At 37.6% G+C, this 16,600-nt stretch overlaps 8 protein-coding genes across 8 annotated transcripts; 5 read left to right on the top strand and 3 right to left on the bottom strand.

Annotated features, from left to right (window-relative positions):
* The first annotated feature begins 27 nt into the window (after window positions 1-27).
* Window positions 28-1,228, top strand: B0P05DRAFT_553798 (3-oxo-5-alpha-steroid 4-dehydrogenase-domain-containing protein). The gene is made up of 3 exons (XM_051579618.1): window positions 28-660; window positions 709-883; window positions 931-1,228. The coding sequence occupies exons 1-3, from the start codon at window positions 52-54 to the stop codon at window positions 1,056-1,058; spliced, it is 912 nt and encodes a 303-aa protein (XP_051432155.1). The 5' UTR covers window positions 28-51; the 3' UTR covers window positions 1,059-1,228.
* Window positions 1,229-4,371, top strand: B0P05DRAFT_553797 (Dolichyl-phosphate-mannose-protein mannosyltransferase-domain-containing protein). The gene is made up of 9 exons (XM_051579617.1): window positions 1,229-1,614; window positions 1,664-1,809; window positions 1,875-1,986; window positions 2,031-2,374; window positions 2,439-2,534; window positions 2,581-2,788; window positions 2,836-3,107; window positions 3,153-3,521; window positions 3,567-4,371. The coding sequence occupies exons 1-9, from the start codon at window positions 1,247-1,249 to the stop codon at window positions 4,256-4,258; spliced, it is 2,607 nt and encodes an 868-aa protein (XP_051432154.1). The 5' UTR covers window positions 1,229-1,246; the 3' UTR covers window positions 4,259-4,371.
* On the top strand, window positions 4,368-5,083 carry B0P05DRAFT_553795 (ERG2/sigma1 receptor-like protein). The gene has a single exon (XM_051579616.1). It carries the CDS (start codon window positions 4,382-4,384, stop codon window positions 5,057-5,059), a length of 678 nt encoding a protein of 225 aa, XP_051432153.1. The 5' UTR covers window positions 4,368-4,381; the 3' UTR covers window positions 5,060-5,083.
* On the bottom strand, window positions 4,968-6,528 carry B0P05DRAFT_212923 (cyclin-like protein). Its single transcript, XM_051573238.1, has 3 exons — window positions 6,492-6,528; window positions 6,318-6,440; window positions 4,968-6,270 (listed from the first exon to the last, which is right to left on the bottom strand). The coding sequence occupies exons 1-3, from the start codon at window positions 6,501-6,503 to the stop codon at window positions 5,077-5,079; spliced, it is 1,329 nt and encodes a 442-aa protein (XP_051432152.1). The 5' UTR covers window positions 6,504-6,528; the 3' UTR covers window positions 4,968-5,076.
* Window positions 6,529-6,574: 46 nt separating this feature from the next.
* On the bottom strand, window positions 6,575-7,638 carry B0P05DRAFT_553791 (uncharacterized protein). The gene is made up of 2 exons (XM_051579615.1): window positions 7,456-7,638; window positions 6,575-7,382 (listed from the first exon to the last, which is right to left on the bottom strand). The coding sequence occupies exon 2, from the start codon at window positions 7,240-7,242 to the stop codon at window positions 6,631-6,633; it is 612 nt and encodes a 203-aa protein (XP_051432151.1). The 5' UTR covers window positions 7,243-7,382; window positions 7,456-7,638; the 3' UTR covers window positions 6,575-6,630.
* B0P05DRAFT_553790 (uncharacterized protein) lies at window positions 7,623-9,493 on the bottom strand. Its single transcript, XM_051579614.1, has 5 exons — window positions 8,895-9,493; window positions 8,731-8,846; window positions 8,301-8,688; window positions 8,014-8,253; window positions 7,623-7,966 (listed from the first exon to the last, which is right to left on the bottom strand). Exons 1-5 carry the CDS (start codon window positions 9,425-9,427, stop codon window positions 7,669-7,671), a joined length of 1,575 nt encoding a protein of 524 aa, XP_051432150.1. The 5' UTR covers window positions 9,428-9,493; the 3' UTR covers window positions 7,623-7,668.
* A 196-nt stretch (window positions 9,494-9,689) lies between these two features.
* Window positions 9,690-11,573, top strand: B0P05DRAFT_573958 (T-complex protein 1 subunit beta; the record flags this gene model as incomplete). The annotated part of the gene is made up of 7 exons (XM_051581538.1): window positions 9,690-9,692; window positions 9,742-9,807; window positions 9,841-9,930; window positions 9,981-10,482; window positions 10,528-10,605; window positions 10,661-11,510; window positions 11,558-11,573. 7 exons carry the CDS (start codon window positions 9,690-9,692, stop codon window positions 11,571-11,573), a joined length of 1,605 nt encoding a protein of 534 aa, XP_051432149.1.
* Window positions 11,574-14,241: 2,668 nt separating this feature from the next.
* B0P05DRAFT_553766 (kinase-like domain-containing protein) lies at window positions 14,242-16,390 on the top strand. Its single transcript, XM_051579613.1, has 3 exons — window positions 14,242-14,514; window positions 14,575-14,736; window positions 14,789-16,390. The coding sequence occupies exons 1-3, from the start codon at window positions 14,340-14,342 to the stop codon at window positions 16,111-16,113; spliced, it is 1,662 nt and encodes a 553-aa protein (XP_051432148.1). The 5' UTR covers window positions 14,242-14,339; the 3' UTR covers window positions 16,114-16,390.
* The last annotated feature ends 210 nt before the right edge of the window (window positions 16,391-16,600 follow it).

Genomic DNA, 16,600 nt, shown 5'->3' with positions numbered 1-16,600 from the left:
AAAAAGGGAGTCCCAAAAAAAAAGAGGTGTCCTTTCTCTCTTTCTTTTACTATGAAGATCACTATTGCTTCGCGTAATCAAAAGTCAAGCAAGTTCCCAGTGACGCTTGAACTCTCTGGCACACCAGAAACCTTAAAGACCAATGACATCAACAAAGCGCTCCATGCTAAATTCGCTACTTATTATCCTGACCGTCAACGCTTGACAACCGAAGACAAAAAAGCTCTCGAACTCGACAAGAGTTTAAGCGAACAAGGTATTACTGAATCCACCACGATTTACTTTAAGGACCTCGGCCCCCAAATTGGTTGGCGCACTGTCTTTATGATTGAATATGCAGGTCCCCTCTTTATCCATCCTTTGTTTTACTATTTTTCTAAAACTATCTATGGCTCTGCATTCTCTCATTCTCCTATGCAAACCTATACGTATTACATGGTCATGGCTCATTTTTTGAAGCGTGAACTTGAAACTGTCTTTGTTCACCGTTTCTCTCATGGCACAATGCCATTCTTCAATGTGTTTAAGAATTCTGCTCATTATTGGTTTTTGTCGGGTGCCAATTTGGCTTTCTGGGTTTATGGTCCTTGGTTTGCTCAAGGTAAAAATCTTGCTGTTCGCAATGATGTCTGGATCTATGGTTGTATTGCTGTGTGGGCTGTAAGTAACGCTTGTTGATCTCGACCATATTAACCATTAGGAACAAAGTGGGCCGAAATCTCTAATTTGATCACACATATCACACTTCGCAATTTGCGTCCTGCTGGTACTCGTGTTCGTGCTATTCCTTACGGTTATGGATTTGATCTTGTTTCTTGTCCCAACTATTTTTTTGAATTCATTGCTTGGACTGCTGTTTGTTTCCTTACAACCAGCTGGAGTGGTAAGTTCAGTATACCTAAACTATATAAGACTCAATGCTAGGAATAGCTTTTCTGTTTAATGTGGTGGCTACAGGTCAAATGTACATTTGGGCTGTTAAGAAGCATAAAAACTATAGAAAGGAATTCAAGGATTATCCTCGTAACAGAACTTCTATGTTTCCCTTTATTGCTTAAATACAATGAAAAGATAAAGATTAAAAAAAAAAAGAGGGCATTTCTTGTACTTGCATATTTATTTATTTATTTATTGGAATGCCTTTTTGTTGATGATTAAACTTTAAGAAATTTAATTAACATAGCATTGTCTAATTTCTTTAAAAATAAAGGTAGAGCATTCTTTTCTCTTCTTCTCTTTAGAACCAATGATGTTTTCTGTAAGGTCAAGAAAAACATCTGATAAACAAGAAAAAGATCCATTTATTCAAGATGAATACGAGAAATACGAAAAGAAAGCTTACCCATATACAAAAGAAGGATCTTGGATCGACAAGCTGCACGATCAATTCAGGTTGCTTTTACTGACATCCCTCAGCTTCTATTTGCGTATCATGAAACTAGGATTTCCTCCTTATATTACAGAAGCAGAATTAGAAACCACACGTCAAGTGAATTGGTATATGGCAAGCAAGTTTTTTATTGGTAAATTTCCTCCATTGGTAGGCCTGGTTGCTTCTGGTCTGACACGCATTGTGGGATATTATGGTACAGAAGACTTGCTTTATGCTGGACAGTAAGTTTATTTCTTTTTGAGGGAAAAGGTTCCTTATCCTTATTGTTAGACCTTTTGTTGAATTTCCCGTGATTGCTTTACGCCGAATGTCTGCTTTATTAGGCACACTTTTGATCCCTTTGTGTTACATTACCTTAAGAAACCTGAACCACTCACGTTCAACAGCCACATTAGCAGCTGCTTTATTGATTTTTGGTAAATATATATACATATACACATACACCTTGTGTGTCGTATTGATTGATTTTCTTTAAAAATAGAAAATGGCATGGTGACACAATCAAGATATGCAACAACCGAAATTTATGTCTTGTTCTTTAGTGCATTAGCTACCTGCTCATGGACATTCATGCATAAATATGCTCAAGAAAGGTAAATTAGACACATATATAACAACTGTCATTTACATGGTTTAGTCAACACAGTCTACGTATGGCCTATTGGCAAATCATGACAGGCCTTGCTATGGGTTGTGCCCTCAGTTCCAAATGGACAGGTGGTTTGACATTCCCTGTGATATGGGCTTCCATTGGTATTGAAGCCTGGAACAAGATGTGTGAAAAACAAAACCAGGTCAAGACTGTGTTGAGACAAGTCTGTACGTTTGCTATTACCGTTGGATTATTACCATTAGGTGTTTATCTTGCCTTGTTTCATTTTCATTTCAGCTTGATACCCAAGGGTGGTGATCATGATTTACTACTAAGTTCAAAGTTACGTTATTCTTTAGAAGGCAATGCATTTGAAGCAAGTCAACCAGGTAAAAAAAAAAAAAAAAAAAAAAAAAGCTTTATATATATGAGGTTATTGACCAAGATGGATAGATATTGTTTTTGGTTCTCAAATTGTTATTAAACATGAAGGTACTGTGGGCGGATACATTCATTCTCATAAAAAACGATTTTCTGCTGGCAGTACACGTAAGTAAGCAACATATATGTGTGTGTATGCTTACATGCCTATTAGAACAAGAAGTGACTTTGTATCCTTATGTTGATCTGAACAATATCTGGACAGTTCATAAGACAAACGAATTATGGAATGGCACACAACCCTTTGAATTGATTCATAACAAGGACCAAATTCGTCTTGAACACTTTGCTTCTACACGTAAACTTCATTCGCATGATGTGCGTCCTCAACTGACAAACAAGAAAGAACACAATGAAGTGACGTAAGTTTCTTGTGGCCAATCGATGTATGTATCTTACCATTGAACAGAGCCTATGGTGACCGATTGATTCAAGATCCTCATGATTATTGGATTTTACATATTCTGGATGAAGAAGGATACCCCTCCAAAGATAAAAATTTGACTTGGAAGCCTCTTGAACAACGCTTTCGTTTACAACATATTCGTGGATGTGTCTTGATCAGTCATAATGTGCATTATGCTCCTCCTACAGGTGAAAATCACCAAGAGGTGACTTGTATGATCAGTGCGAATCCCAAACTATCCAACTGGATTGTTGAATCCTCTTTCCATGAATACCGTAAGTGCTTATTCTTTGAATGATCTTATATATCACCTATCTTAGTGGAACATGTGACACCTGTTGAATTTGGCAAGATGACCTTTTTAGAAAAGTTAAAACAAGTCCATGCATTAATGCTAGATTATCCTAATATCGTATATGATCGACTCAAGTCGGGCGGGAAGAGTGAAGGCGCTATCGTTCTCGCCAACTACCGCAATGAAGCACCCAGTAAATGGTTCTTGAAGCGAGCCACCATGCGTCTATGGGGTGAAATGGCTGGCCATGCTGTCTATATGGTACTTAACCCGATAGTTCAACGTATCATGTTGGCAATGATGGCAACCTATGTTGGTTTTTTGAGTCTTCACGCCTTTTTAGTTAAACGTCAAATGAAATTACCTTATGCTTTATCTTGGCTCTATGCATCAGGTAAGTCAATATCTCGGCGGACAAAAGCGATCTCATCGTAATTAGGCATGGATGTCGTTGTCCATGATTATTATACAAAATCTGTTGTGTTTTATTTCAGTGGTCTATTGATCCAATTCAGCTGCCTCAAGTTCTTTCCGAGTCATATGGTGTCTATGCCTGATATTCTCGGTGCTGTCTATTACGGTCTTGGTCTAACCAGTGTGATACTAGAGGCTTGTACTTGCCGTCTGCCTTCGTTTTGGCGTCGTACCTGTCTTTACGGACTTGTGTTCCTGTCTGTCATTCAATTCGCACACCTCTCTCATCTCAGTTATGGAGGCAAACCATGGTTCCAAAACGAATGTGAACAAGCAGACCTTGATATCGATTGTCTTTCATTCCCTCCTCATCCTACCGAATTACAGGAACTCATACTGCATAATGGTAACTCAACCACCATGACCGTTTATGTGGATTTAGTGGCTACAACACAAGCCTTCAAGTACAATTTGGGACAAGAGGCAGAGGCAGATAAACACATTGCTATTCTCAAACAAGCATCGTTCCTGAAAGAAGCACAACAAGCGACAGGCATGTACCGTTTCCATCGTGTGGTACAGACGCCTGTCATGTCTCCTGAAGAAGCAGGAAAATGGGCTAAAGACGTCTTGGAGGGTGCGAATCAAAGACAGGCAGAGGTGGCGCTTAAATTAGCAGAACAAGAACGCTTGAAGCAACAAGAAAAACAGACATAAAGTCGGATGTACTTGCAGACAAGATCAATGATTGCTTCTTTTAAACTCAGCTAGTGGTGCCTTTATAAAAAAAATACAATAAATTTTTTCTTTTCTTTTTTTTATCATCATCATTCTTCCATCATGACAGCCAAAGTGCAATCAGAACAAAAGACAGGTTGTTGGACGAAATGCTTGTTTGTGCTGTCTCTGTTGCTTGCCATTTGTATGGGTCTTGATCAAGTGATTCATCATTGCTACATCTTTGATCAACATAAACTTCAAGAAGTGGCTCAACGCAACATTGCCAAATATGGTCAAAACGATACGCGCGCCATGATCCAGAACATTGCCCTTGACTTAGAGAAAGAATACCCTGGCCATGTTTCCCTTAAGGAAGACTGGGTCTTTAACAATGCTGGTGGTGCTATGGGCGCTATGTGGATCTTGCACGGTTCTCTGTCTGAATATGTGATTATTTTCGGTACACCCATTGGTACAGAAGGTCACACAGGTCGTTATTTTGCAGATGATTACTTTATTATCTTGGAAGGTGAACAATGGGCTTATTATCCTGGTGAATTGCAACGCACTGTCTTTAAGCCTGGAGAAATGCATCATTTACCCCGTGGTTTAGCTCAACACTACAAGATTGATCAACATGCTTGGGCACTTGAATATGCTCGTGGCTGGATTCCTGCCATGTTGCCCTTTGGTTTCTTTGATAGTCTCTTTTCTACCATTGATGTGGTGACAATGTACCATACATTCCGTGTGTATGGTACTGCTATTATTAAAGAATTACTTCAAGGAAAGATCTAATAAATAAACTGTTTATTTCAAGCATCCTGTACATTGATATAAAACCGATTGATCCAGTCACGTACAAAAATACTGGCTTTAGCACAGCGTTTAGTAGACCATTTTCTGAAAAAGGCATCGTGTGTCACAGGCTGTGATAGATAATCCAACATACGCTCCACTGTGGCCTTGAGATCATCAGGAGCATAACCTGATAATTTCGTAAAACGGGGTGTCCATTTACCTTTGGCCAACATACGCTTCGATAGCCACAAAGCAGAAGCAGCAATCAGAGAGGGACGAGTACCGATAAACGAATGATCAATACAGGCTACTTCCATAAAATACTTGGCCAAGGTACGTGTATGAATATCACACTGCATTTCTTCAGTACAGACACGACGCAAGAAATTCAAAGGATTAGGATAACAAAGACGGAAATCGAGTACTTGAAGAATAAATCGCTCTGCTTTGATCAACTCATCTTCATTCACAGCATTGTCTGTCATGAACAAGAAGTCACGCAAAGGAGGTGTCGTGAGCTCTTCAAACTTGGCAGCAATAAAAAGAGCTGTAATACCCACTAATTGAAGTTTGCCTAGCACCACAGTACGTTTAGACAAGAATCGATCAATGATATTGACTGTCAGGAACAGTGTTTCAGGCAATAGACCAAATAGATAATGAATCTCAATGACCCAGTCAATCAAGACACTACGCATACCCCAAGTCACTTCATGTTGTTGGTGGTTAGCATAGTCAGGATTACCCATCATGGAAGGTTCAATGTCGTACAGATGACCAAAGATTTCACCTGCATATTCAGCAACTAGCATGGGATCATTCCATTGTCCTTCACAGAGGGATTGTGTGGTTTGAAGCATGGCTAATTTGGCTCTTTTTTCTTGTGCTGAATCGTATTGAATGGTTTCTTGATCAGCAGTGAATTCAAGGGGAGGTGCATCAGGTACAAATAATGGCCGTGAAGTGAATTTGGTCTTTTTGTTTTCTCTCTTTTCATCATCGTCGTTGTCTTCGAATGCTCGTTTTTGAGTTGTTTTGATATCTTTAATAAATAAATGCTTCATTCTAGTAGGCACAGCAATAGGCAAGACAGGTACAATAACCATTGTATCTTCAGGTTGGTAACGTGTTTGGTTATCATCAAAGAATTCTTGTATATGTGCTTTTTGTTGTGAGTCAAGGGTATCTTGGGGTTTATGTTTGATGTTCTAGCATAACATATGAGATGCATGTCCTTTTCTTTTGTATAGATTACTTTTAGTTTGGTATGTCTATTTGCATTGCTTTTATCAGAAAGAATAGGACGTGGTTTTAATGGTTCTCTTAAGAGTGGTTTGTTACTGCTCATCACAGTTTCTTCTTTAGCAACACTATTTTCCTATTTATCATCTATTTAGTTTATATGTTTATAGTTGTCAAACAACGTTACAAGTTGGTTCATTCTATACAAAGAAAAGAAAAAAGGGGGGGAAGGAAATTTAAAAAAAAAAAAAAATTTATTCATACACATCACGTCACGCAAAATAAAATAAAATAATAATAATAAAAAAAAAAAGACGCGACGCGTATTAGAAAAGGTTTTTTCGAGGATAAGAAGCATGTCGTTTGATAAAATTACGCCTTTTCCATAAATCACCATACTCTTCTTCTCCTTCTTCATTGTCATAGTAATAATTCTCTTGTGGTGAATAATAGTCATAAGGTTGGGTATAATACACTTCTTCAGATTCAGATTCAGATTCAGGTTCATAATGATATATTTGTGGTATTTCATTAAACCTCACTCTTTTCTTATGTGTTGGTTGAGGTGTCTTTTTTCTCTGTATTCGTTGTTCCAATTGAGGAGAAAGAAAAGGGGTGGGTTGTAATTGAACTGGTTTTCGTTTGATATGAGTAGGTGGGATCATCACTTGAGGTGGTGGTTGTGGTTGGTATCGATAATTTGCATTGACAATCGATTGTGCTGCTGCCATGACAGACATATAATTGGTCATATAAGGATTAGGTAATGGAGGCACATAATTATACATAGGCAACATAGTGGTAGGCTGTACTGGTTTAGGTAATATGTTTGTATAGACATCAATCGTACTGGATGCCTGAATAGGACAATCAGTCGGTTGATTGGGTTTGAATGCAATTCGAATAGCCAGTACATTATCCCATATCTCTTGAGGCATCTTTTTGAATTTAGAGGCAGGTTGATTTTCAATGCTTGGATCATGATTGCCTCTCAAGTCTAATACGATAATCTTGATGGTCTTATCGGGCCTTTCATCGGATATCTCTGGTAATTTCCCTTCTTGCTTTATGCCTGTCACTACAATTATGAGATGAGTGACCATATACACATAGTGTGTGTGTGTGTGTGTGTGTGTGTGTGTTCATGTTACCTATAATCACAGGTGGAATACCACTTGGTGTTGTTTGTCTTCTTATTTTAATATGGGGATCAGGTTTTGTAAGTGTACAATGAACATAGAGTAAGACAGGATCCCCTGGACCACAGATGGTGGAAGATTCAAAGTTGGTGAGATTAGTCGAATCCAGTTTGAGTAGATAAAAAGAAAAAAAAAATTATTTATTTATTTATTGAATGATGTAACTTAATGATAAGGAGTCCATGCTTGATATTGTGGTTTTAAATGCATAGGCATCCGATTAAATCCAACAGGTTGATTCTCTAACAAATCATCGCCTGTATTGGCTGCTTCTGCTGCAATATTCATGCGTGCTTTTAATGCTGCACTTCGCTTGTTGGACTGTTCTGTACCTTGATTTAAGAGTTGTTCATCTGTCATTTCTTGTTCAGGGGCAACAGCAAATCCAGTACGGTGTGTCTTTTGTGGTTCTCTGTCAGGCAATACAATACCACGACGAGCACGCGTACCTCTTCTCTTTCGTCTAGAATGCGATATCAGTGTCTTTCTATATGGTGTGTATTTGCTTACCTTGCTTCTCGCATACGATCCTTTTCCATCTTTTCAACTGCAGCATCTGATAATTCAATCACAGAAGGAGTAAATCGCTCTACTGCTTGATGATCACGAACAATATGAGTAAGATGAGGAAGAAAACTAGGTTTGATTTCATCATCAATCATAGAAGCACAGTTGAATTCATAACCCACAAGTAACAATGACTTGATATACACATGGATTTGTTCACGAATGGAATGAGCAATAGCCGTTCTATTCAGTCATCAATTATCACTTTTTTTTTTTTTTTGGTTACTTACTTGAATTCACCCCCTAAACCAAGATCTTTGACGAGTTTAGCTGCAAATTCTTCAGGTGAATTTTTAGGACAGCCAATATCCCATTCAAACTGATCTAAAAGTTCCCAATTGCCTACTGTAATATCGAGTTTGATGACTGTTCTTAGTTCAATGCCTTCTTCCTGGGGATATGAAATCAACTTTTCTGGTTGATGAATGGCATCTAACAATTCTTTTTGTTGCTGCTTATGTTCCTCTTCTTCTTTCTTAATCATACTAGAAGCATTCAGGTTATAATCATCTATTTGTTCTCTAATGGCCTTGGCTATCTGATCTGAAAAGATAGACACTGGTAATCTTAGATCCTCACACATCACATCGGCAAACTGTTCAGGCGTCACTAATGATTCTAGATAGACATCAATAACTACAAGTGATAAGGTGATTTTACCATTTAGATTCCATGTAAATGTGTCCCTTAATTTATAGCCTTCATGTTCTAATTCAATACGAATAGGTACTAATGTCTCTTCTTTGGTTGCTTGTTCTTTCAATGCTTCAAGTGAACTAACATAACGCATCAATCAAACACACAATCCTATCCAGACAACTTACAATCGAAAGCTTTCTCTTTTACGTTTCTTTTCATGAGGAAATCGTATTCTGCTCTGTGTGCCTGTCTTGCCATTCGCATAACCACGATACCCAGGTCCAAAAGCAGCAGCAGGGCCATGTTGCATACGCGTCCTTCTTTCCATACTGGCAAGTTCAATCGCTCTCTTTTTAGACTGAGCAAGTTCAATATGACGTTTATGTTGTAGATTCAGTGTGTCTTGATAGATGTCATCGCGTTCTTGGTATTGTTTCAGGTTTCGTTTTTGTCCTTCTGTTTCTACTAATATGGTTTTGGCTTCAGGTAATTTGGCTGGACTTGTGCTAGGCACAACAGAAGGCTGTGATAATCGTGGTCTATTAGGTACCATAGGGGTAGGTCTCATCATGCCTAACCGTTGTTTCTGTAACAAGAGTTGTTTCTCATCCCATGGCTGTCCAGTTCTTTGTTTTTGTTGCATCATACTGGCCAGTCTTTGTTGTTGCTGTTGTATTTGCAACTGTTGGTACTGTAGTTGAGTGAGATTAGGCTGCATAGGACTTGAAAAAAAAAAGAAATAACAGACTTTTTCTATATATATATATATAGCTACAATGAGCCAATCAAATTCAACATAAAAGAGTTGTTCTTATACAGGAGAGCATAAAGACTGAGTCGTCACTTTCCAAACTCCTTTGGTGGTAGAAGCGCGTGCTCTTTAGTAGCAAAAAAAAATTAATTTTTTTTGACAGCGCTTGTTTCTCCTCTCTTTCGCTTTTTTTCTTTTCTTTTCTTTTTTTCATCTTCCTCTGTATACAATGGTAAGTGATGAAGAAAAAAACAGACCTTATGAACCAACGATGTATATAGTCTTTAGCCCCTGTCAACATTTTCCAGGATCAAGCAACTGAAGAAAGAGCTGAAAATGCTCGTTTGGTAAGTCCATAAACATCATCATCTAGTCAACAGACATACTCATCAGTTTGTCACAAGTCTTCTTTTATCGGTGCTATTGCAGTCGGTGACCTTGTCAAGAGTACATTAGGTCCTAAAGGCATGGTAAGTTAACAAGAAACGCGTGTCTGATAGATAACTGATTCTGTTCTCAGGACAAGATCCTTCAATCAGCCAGTACAGGTGAGATCTTGGTTACAAATGATGGTGCCACTATCCTTAAATCGATTGCACTCGATAACGCAGCTGCCAAGGTCCTTGTGAACATCTCCAAAGTACAAGACGATGAAGTAGGTGACGGTACTACCTCGGTCTGTGTGTTGGCTGCTGAACTCTTGCGTGAAGCAGAACACTTGGTCAACCAACACATTCATCCTCAAACGATCATTGAAGGTTACCGCCTTGCTTCTGCTGCTGCTTACAAGACATTGGAACAAAGTGCTATTGATCACAGTGCAGACCAAACTCTTTTCCGTCAAGATTTGATCAATATTGCCAAAACAACACTTAGTTCCAAAGTCTTGTCTCAAGATAAAGAATATTTTGCTGAATTGGCTGTGGATGCTGTCCTTCGTCTCAAGGGTTCTACTAACCTGGAGAACATTCAGATCATCAAGAAGCCTGGTGGAAAATTAATGGATTCTTATTTAGATGAAGGTAAGAAAAGAAACGAGTCGCAAATGAAGCTTACGCTATGTTTAGGCTTTATTTTGGACAAAAAGATCGGTGTCAACTGTCCTAAACGTATTGAAAACGCTAATATTTTGATTGCCAATACATGTAAGTCTATGAAGAGAGAGAAAGCAGTCAAATTGATCTCCTCTATTTCAATTAGCCATGGACACAGACAAGATCAAGATCTTTGGTGCTCGTGTCCGTGTTGATGCCACTGGTAAGCTTGCTGAACTTGAGCGTGCTGAACGTGACAAGATGAAGGAAAAGGTTGAAAAGATCAAGAACCACGGTATCAACTGTTTCGTGAACCGTCAATTGATCTACAACTGGCCTGAACAGTTATTGGCTGATGCTGGTATTGCCACCATTGAACATGCTGATTTTGAAGGTGTTGAGCGTCTTGCCCTTGTCACAGGAGGTGAGATTGCCTCTACATTTGATCATCCTGAACTTGTCAAGTTGGGTCACTGTGACTTGATTGAAGAGATCATTATTGGTGAAGACAAATTGATCAAGTTCTCTGGTGTTGCTGCTGGTGAAGCATGTACCATTGTGTTGCGTGGTGCTACACAACAATTGTTGGATGAAGCTGAACGATCTCTTCATGATGCTCTTTCTGTTCTTTCACAGACTGTATGTGAACCCCGTACTGTTCTCGGTGGTGGTTGTTCTGAGATGTTAATGTCTAAAGCTGTTGATGAAGTGGCTTCCAAGACTGCTGGTAAGCGTGCTATTGCTGCTGAATCTTTCTCCAAAGCCTTGCGTCAAATGCCTACCATCTTGGCTGACAATGCTGGTTTTGATTCATCTGAACTTGTTTCTCAATTAAGAGCTGCTCATTATGATGGTCAATCTACCAGTGGTTTAGATATGGTGAATGGTGTTGTTGCTGACGTGAGAGAATTGGGTATTACTGAATCATACAAGCTTAAGAAACAAGTTCTTTTATCTGCTTCTGAAGCTGCTGAAATGATTTTGAGAGTGGATAATATCATTCGTTGTGCTCCTCGGTAAGTTTAACCACATTTGTTTACATATCACTGATCTTTATTTACAGTCAACGACAAGGCTAAAAAAAAAAAAAAATGAAAAGTTACATACTATATACACCATCATCTATATATATTCATTAAACTTATATTCTTTAAACTATATGTTGCATCATTCGTCTTTCCGCTGCTCCGATATTTCATGCTTTAGTGTTGTCCCCCCCCCCCACTTCTTATATGACTATATATACAGGGTTCGTATACTAAACCATTCAGATTAGTGCTGTTTTGATACCATGATGATAAGAAACTTAAACTTCCCCCCTGTGATCATTCATTCTTTAATAAACTCTAATTATATTCTATATCAGCTTCAAAGACCGGTTTAAACTCTAAATATCAAACCTCCAAAACAGAAAAGCTCTTTCGGTACTTCAATTCATAGTCACAGCATGATCTAATTGTAAGCTTGCATCCTAAACAGTGCCAAAATAGGTGAAACGCTAAAACATCAGGTCCCCTTAACTTTAGAGGATTGATGAACGGCAAGTGTTAGATCTTCACGTGGGTCACTTTAGCATCACAAGAGAGACTGGAGTAATCTTGTATTACAGCACCACCTTCCATTATCAATCCATAAACTGTTGATATTCAGCCCAACAAGTTTTGATGATAAATCAAGGTTGAAGGTATCGACATTCTACTAACAAGGCTTCAAAGTAGGGAAAGTATGTGTCTGTGTTAAATGAGCCAAAGAATTGCTTCAAGCTATTAAGGTTTTTCATGTTGGTTATATCAACAAGAATCCAGTCCTTGAATACTTGTATACAAAAAGATCGTCGATCTGCTAAGTATGCTTGGAGACTGTGGTAGATGTCGAAGTTAATTCTAAAGAAAATGCTCTTACAAAAGTGATCATTTTGTATTTGAACTCAGTGTTTATATCATCGGCATAATGTTGAAGAATATCAATTTTAAAGGAAACACTTTTCTCTGCTGTGGAATTGTGCTTGACCGAAAGGTGACCAAGGTTCCGTCTGTCGAAGGACTTGAAATCAGACAAGTTGCTAGCACAACTTGGTAGTGGAGGACTTGCTTGTTATCCTTGCAATGACCAACTCCCCTGTATTATGGTAGGGTTTACACTGTTGCTTTACGCCCAGTGATCCTCTCTGCTAACATTGCCACCTTATTATCTTATTTTTTGAAAAAGCAAAAGGGTTCCTCGCATTTAAAAGAAGTTATTATAAGTATATTAGCGCATTGTAACAAAACCTTATATCTACAGTAGATGTCTTTGAGATTTAGTAGGTAGTTCTCAACACCTTATGATTATTTCTCATACTGGCTCTCATTATCTGCAGCCCTCAAGTCAAGAAGGCATCATTTCTTTTGCTTATAGTCGGAAATAAACAGCTATGTAAAAATCTAAAGATACCATTAATATTTATAAAGTGATTTTGTTGGTAATTGGTTTTGATTCATGACCTTAATTAACTCCATAAAAGATAAGGTTTTTAAAGTTTAAGAAAGTGTATATGTAAATATGTTTTTGAATAATAAGCAAGGAAACCAGTAGAAATGAGCTGCTATTTTGAAGCAGTAAAATCATTAGAATTTTAAGTACCATTGATAATAAGATACTCATATTCCTTTATTATGGTATCAAAAAAAAAAAAAAAAAAAAAAAAAGAAAGAAACAAAGAAAGAAAAAGGGTTCGATTGTTACTGTGAAAAAGTTATTATTTTAAGTTCTTGATACCCAGGCATATATTCGCCTTTTATTTTGAGGGCACAACCTTTCTCAAGTGAGCTGACTATAGACCGTTGGAAAAGACACAAAAACAGTAGAGAAAGAGAGAAAAGAAAAGTAACTGGACTTGATTCAGTTTCTTTTTGGCTGAATCATGGAGACAATTAAATTAACAATCGGTCTTTGTAAACTTGATTTAATTGAATTTGATTCCAAGCAAAAACAAGCTTAATTCTTTTTTGTTAAGGTAATGAGTGGTGATATCTAACATGGATCAAATCACTGCAGAAGCAACAAAACATGTTCGAAAGTCATGAAACAAGGGAAGACTTGGGTTTTAAATACTAGAAATAAGCTCTTGAAGAGATGCTTTAAAATAGGGTGGCGTAACACTTACGTTTGCGCCTCTTCCATGGGGAGTGGCGTTTGTCAATGTGTATAGTATTAAATGAATCTGTCAAGTGTAATTTATGAAATAACAATAGATACCATGAAGGAAATGACATCAAATTTATCTGAGATACCATATATATATATATAGATGGGCGGGTATTTATCACTCTGGTTTTTACTTTTTTATTTGGCTCCATAAAATATATATATATATACATTTAGCAAATACAAGTTTAAATAACTTCTAACCGTAAATAAAGCCTATCTTTGTCTTGATCATACTGATATGTACAATCAAATAACAAAGAAAACCTGTCCCTCCTTATATTTCTTCACTGATAAACATCAAGTGGGATGATAGAAATCAAATTTGTACATTTTTGGGGAGATAAGTCGTGATCTCATTTTAGGATATTATTCTTAATTGCACCAATGTCCCAGCACAATAGCGGAGTCTGGCAAAGTGACCCATCTACGTAATTTTAGTCTTATCTTTTCCTTTATCCGAATGATATTTCGGCATCTGAATATCTCCAAATGGAGTAGTTTGCTGGTTTGGGTGTCAGGTACCTTGTGACTGAGTTTCATTCGAAACTCATATAAATATCAGAAATGAATCAACAATTGACATTTTGTCAAATTTTTTTTATCATAATTTATTTATATATTTATTTGTACATACAATCATAAAGAAAGAAAAAAAAATGGATCTTATTAACAAAGGTGTTCAACTCATTCGTCGATCGACATTAACAAAGAAGCATCAACGCTCACATAGTCAAGAATCAAATACTTCAACTTCATCATCTTCACCTACTTTATCAAAGACACCTAGCATTACTAGTAGCATCACAAGCGACGAAGGCAGCTGTTATTCAGGTAAATACCTATTTTAGAAAACAATTTTTTTTTTTTTTTTTTTTACTTATCAATATATAGCTGGCACTAGTAGTATAATGACACCAGGACAAACATCAAGAAAGAACTCATCATCACATTCTCTAAATCTCCCTTCTTCCATGATGTTCACTCCGATGAACAATGGCACAGACAGTCATCATCATTCACCACCTCATTCACCTGTAAATAACAATAAAAAAGGTATTCTATTGACAGTTGTTTCCTTTTTGAGCGATATACTCATTGTCTTTAGCTCCTATACCCATCATTCAGAAAAGCACTCATTTTGACAACCATGAACAACAAGAGCCCATTGTGCCAAAGAGCGCTGTGCCGGACTATCTTTCTTCTTCACCTACGCATGCTTCTCCCTTATCTCCTTTACCTCCACAAGGTGAACAACAAGTTGATAGCTATTTTAGTCTTGATCTAAAGTCCGAGAGCACAGCTGCTGCTCCTGCTCCTCCTGCTTCAACTTTATCTGTTCCCGATCAAACTAGTCAAGACTCCGTTACAATTCCTCCCCGCTCACCAACTAAATCTCATTTCACTCCACGACCAGTCCACGTGACACGAGTAAGCACCCATGCTGTACCTCGTGCAAGATCATCCAATACAAAGCAACGTCGTCAAAAGCACAGAAAATTAAGATTAGACGATTTTGTCCTTAAACGTACTGTTGGCACAGGTTCCTTTGGTCGTGTCCATTTGGCTCAAAGTAAAGTCAATGGCAAGCACTACGCTATCAAGGCACTTGACAAATACGATATTGTCCGATTAAAACAAGTGGAGCATATCAACAATGAACCTACCATTTTGAGAGAAATTTCTCATCCTTTTTTGGTTACTTTATGGGATGCTTTCCAGGACGATACACACCTGTTTATGGTCATGGACTATGTACCTGGTGGTGAGCTGTTTAGCATGTTGCGCAAAGAAAAGAAATTCTCGGAACAGACAGCTAAATTTTACGCAGCTGAAGTCTTGTTGGCCTTGGCTTATCTTCACGAAAACGGCATTGTCTATCGTGACTTGAAGCCTGAAAATATCTTGATTGATGCTCGTGGTCATGTCAAGTTGACTGATTTTGGTTTTGCTAAACGTGTGGACGACATGACTTGGACTGTCTGTGGTACGCCTGATTATTTAGCACCAGAAATCATTCTTTCTAAAGGCTATACAAAGGCTGTTGACTGGTGGGGTCTTGGTGTCTTGATCTTTGAAATGGTGGTGGGCCGTGCCCCTTTTATCGATAAGAATCCCGTGAATCTGTATCAAAAGATTCTCGAATGCCGCATTGATTGGCCTGAAGACATGAGTCCTGAACTCAAGGATCTGCTTCAGAATTTACTCACCAATGATATCGAAGGACGTTTCACAAGTGAAGAAATCAAGACACATGCATGGTTTAAAGACACTAGTTTTGAACAAGTCGTCAAGCGTAAAAACAAGCCTCCGTTTGTACCCAAGGTCAAAGATGATGGAGATACAAATTGCTTTGCAAAGTACAAAGAACCTGTTCATCTTTATGGCCATATTCGTGGTGATATCTTTAGCTCTAAGTTTCCTGCTTTTTAAGCAGCCTTGTAAATATATATATTTAATCGATAATAATAATAATAAAAGAGGAAAAACACACTAAATCTTGGTATGTTTTCTGATGTCGACATGCATAATATTCTCTATTTACCAAAACATTGCAAGTAACTATATATCCTGGTTTCTCAAAGCAGTCTATATTGAAATTCATTTTTAGGGAGACACCCTTGAGAGAAAAACTTTTTGATAATAATGTGCTTTGTGAATGCAATCATTTACGTCAATGGTTTTGCATAGTTGATATAAGCAGGAGTCGAAAAAAAAAAAAAACTCATTTTGCATATTTGGGCTTATCTTTCTTGTTTTGTAAAAAAAAAAAAATATTGCGGTACATCTGTTTTTCCCTTTCTTCTTCTAACTGATTTTAGAAGAAATGCTAACGTTAATTTGTTTTTCGGTTGATAAAAGCATTCCATTGTCATTATTTTAAAAAGCGAAAATACAGACTCGCTTCTTTTTTTGTTTT

Source organism: Gilbertella persicaria (genome assembly GCF_025201335.1).
Source record: "Gilbertella persicaria strain CBS 190.32 chromosome Unknown B0P05scaffold_38, whole genome shotgun sequence".
In the NCBI taxonomy this organism is placed as follows: domain Eukaryota; kingdom Fungi; phylum Mucoromycota; class Mucoromycetes; order Mucorales; family Choanephoraceae; genus Gilbertella; species Gilbertella persicaria.
This window is presented reverse-complemented; position numbering and strand designations above follow the sequence as displayed.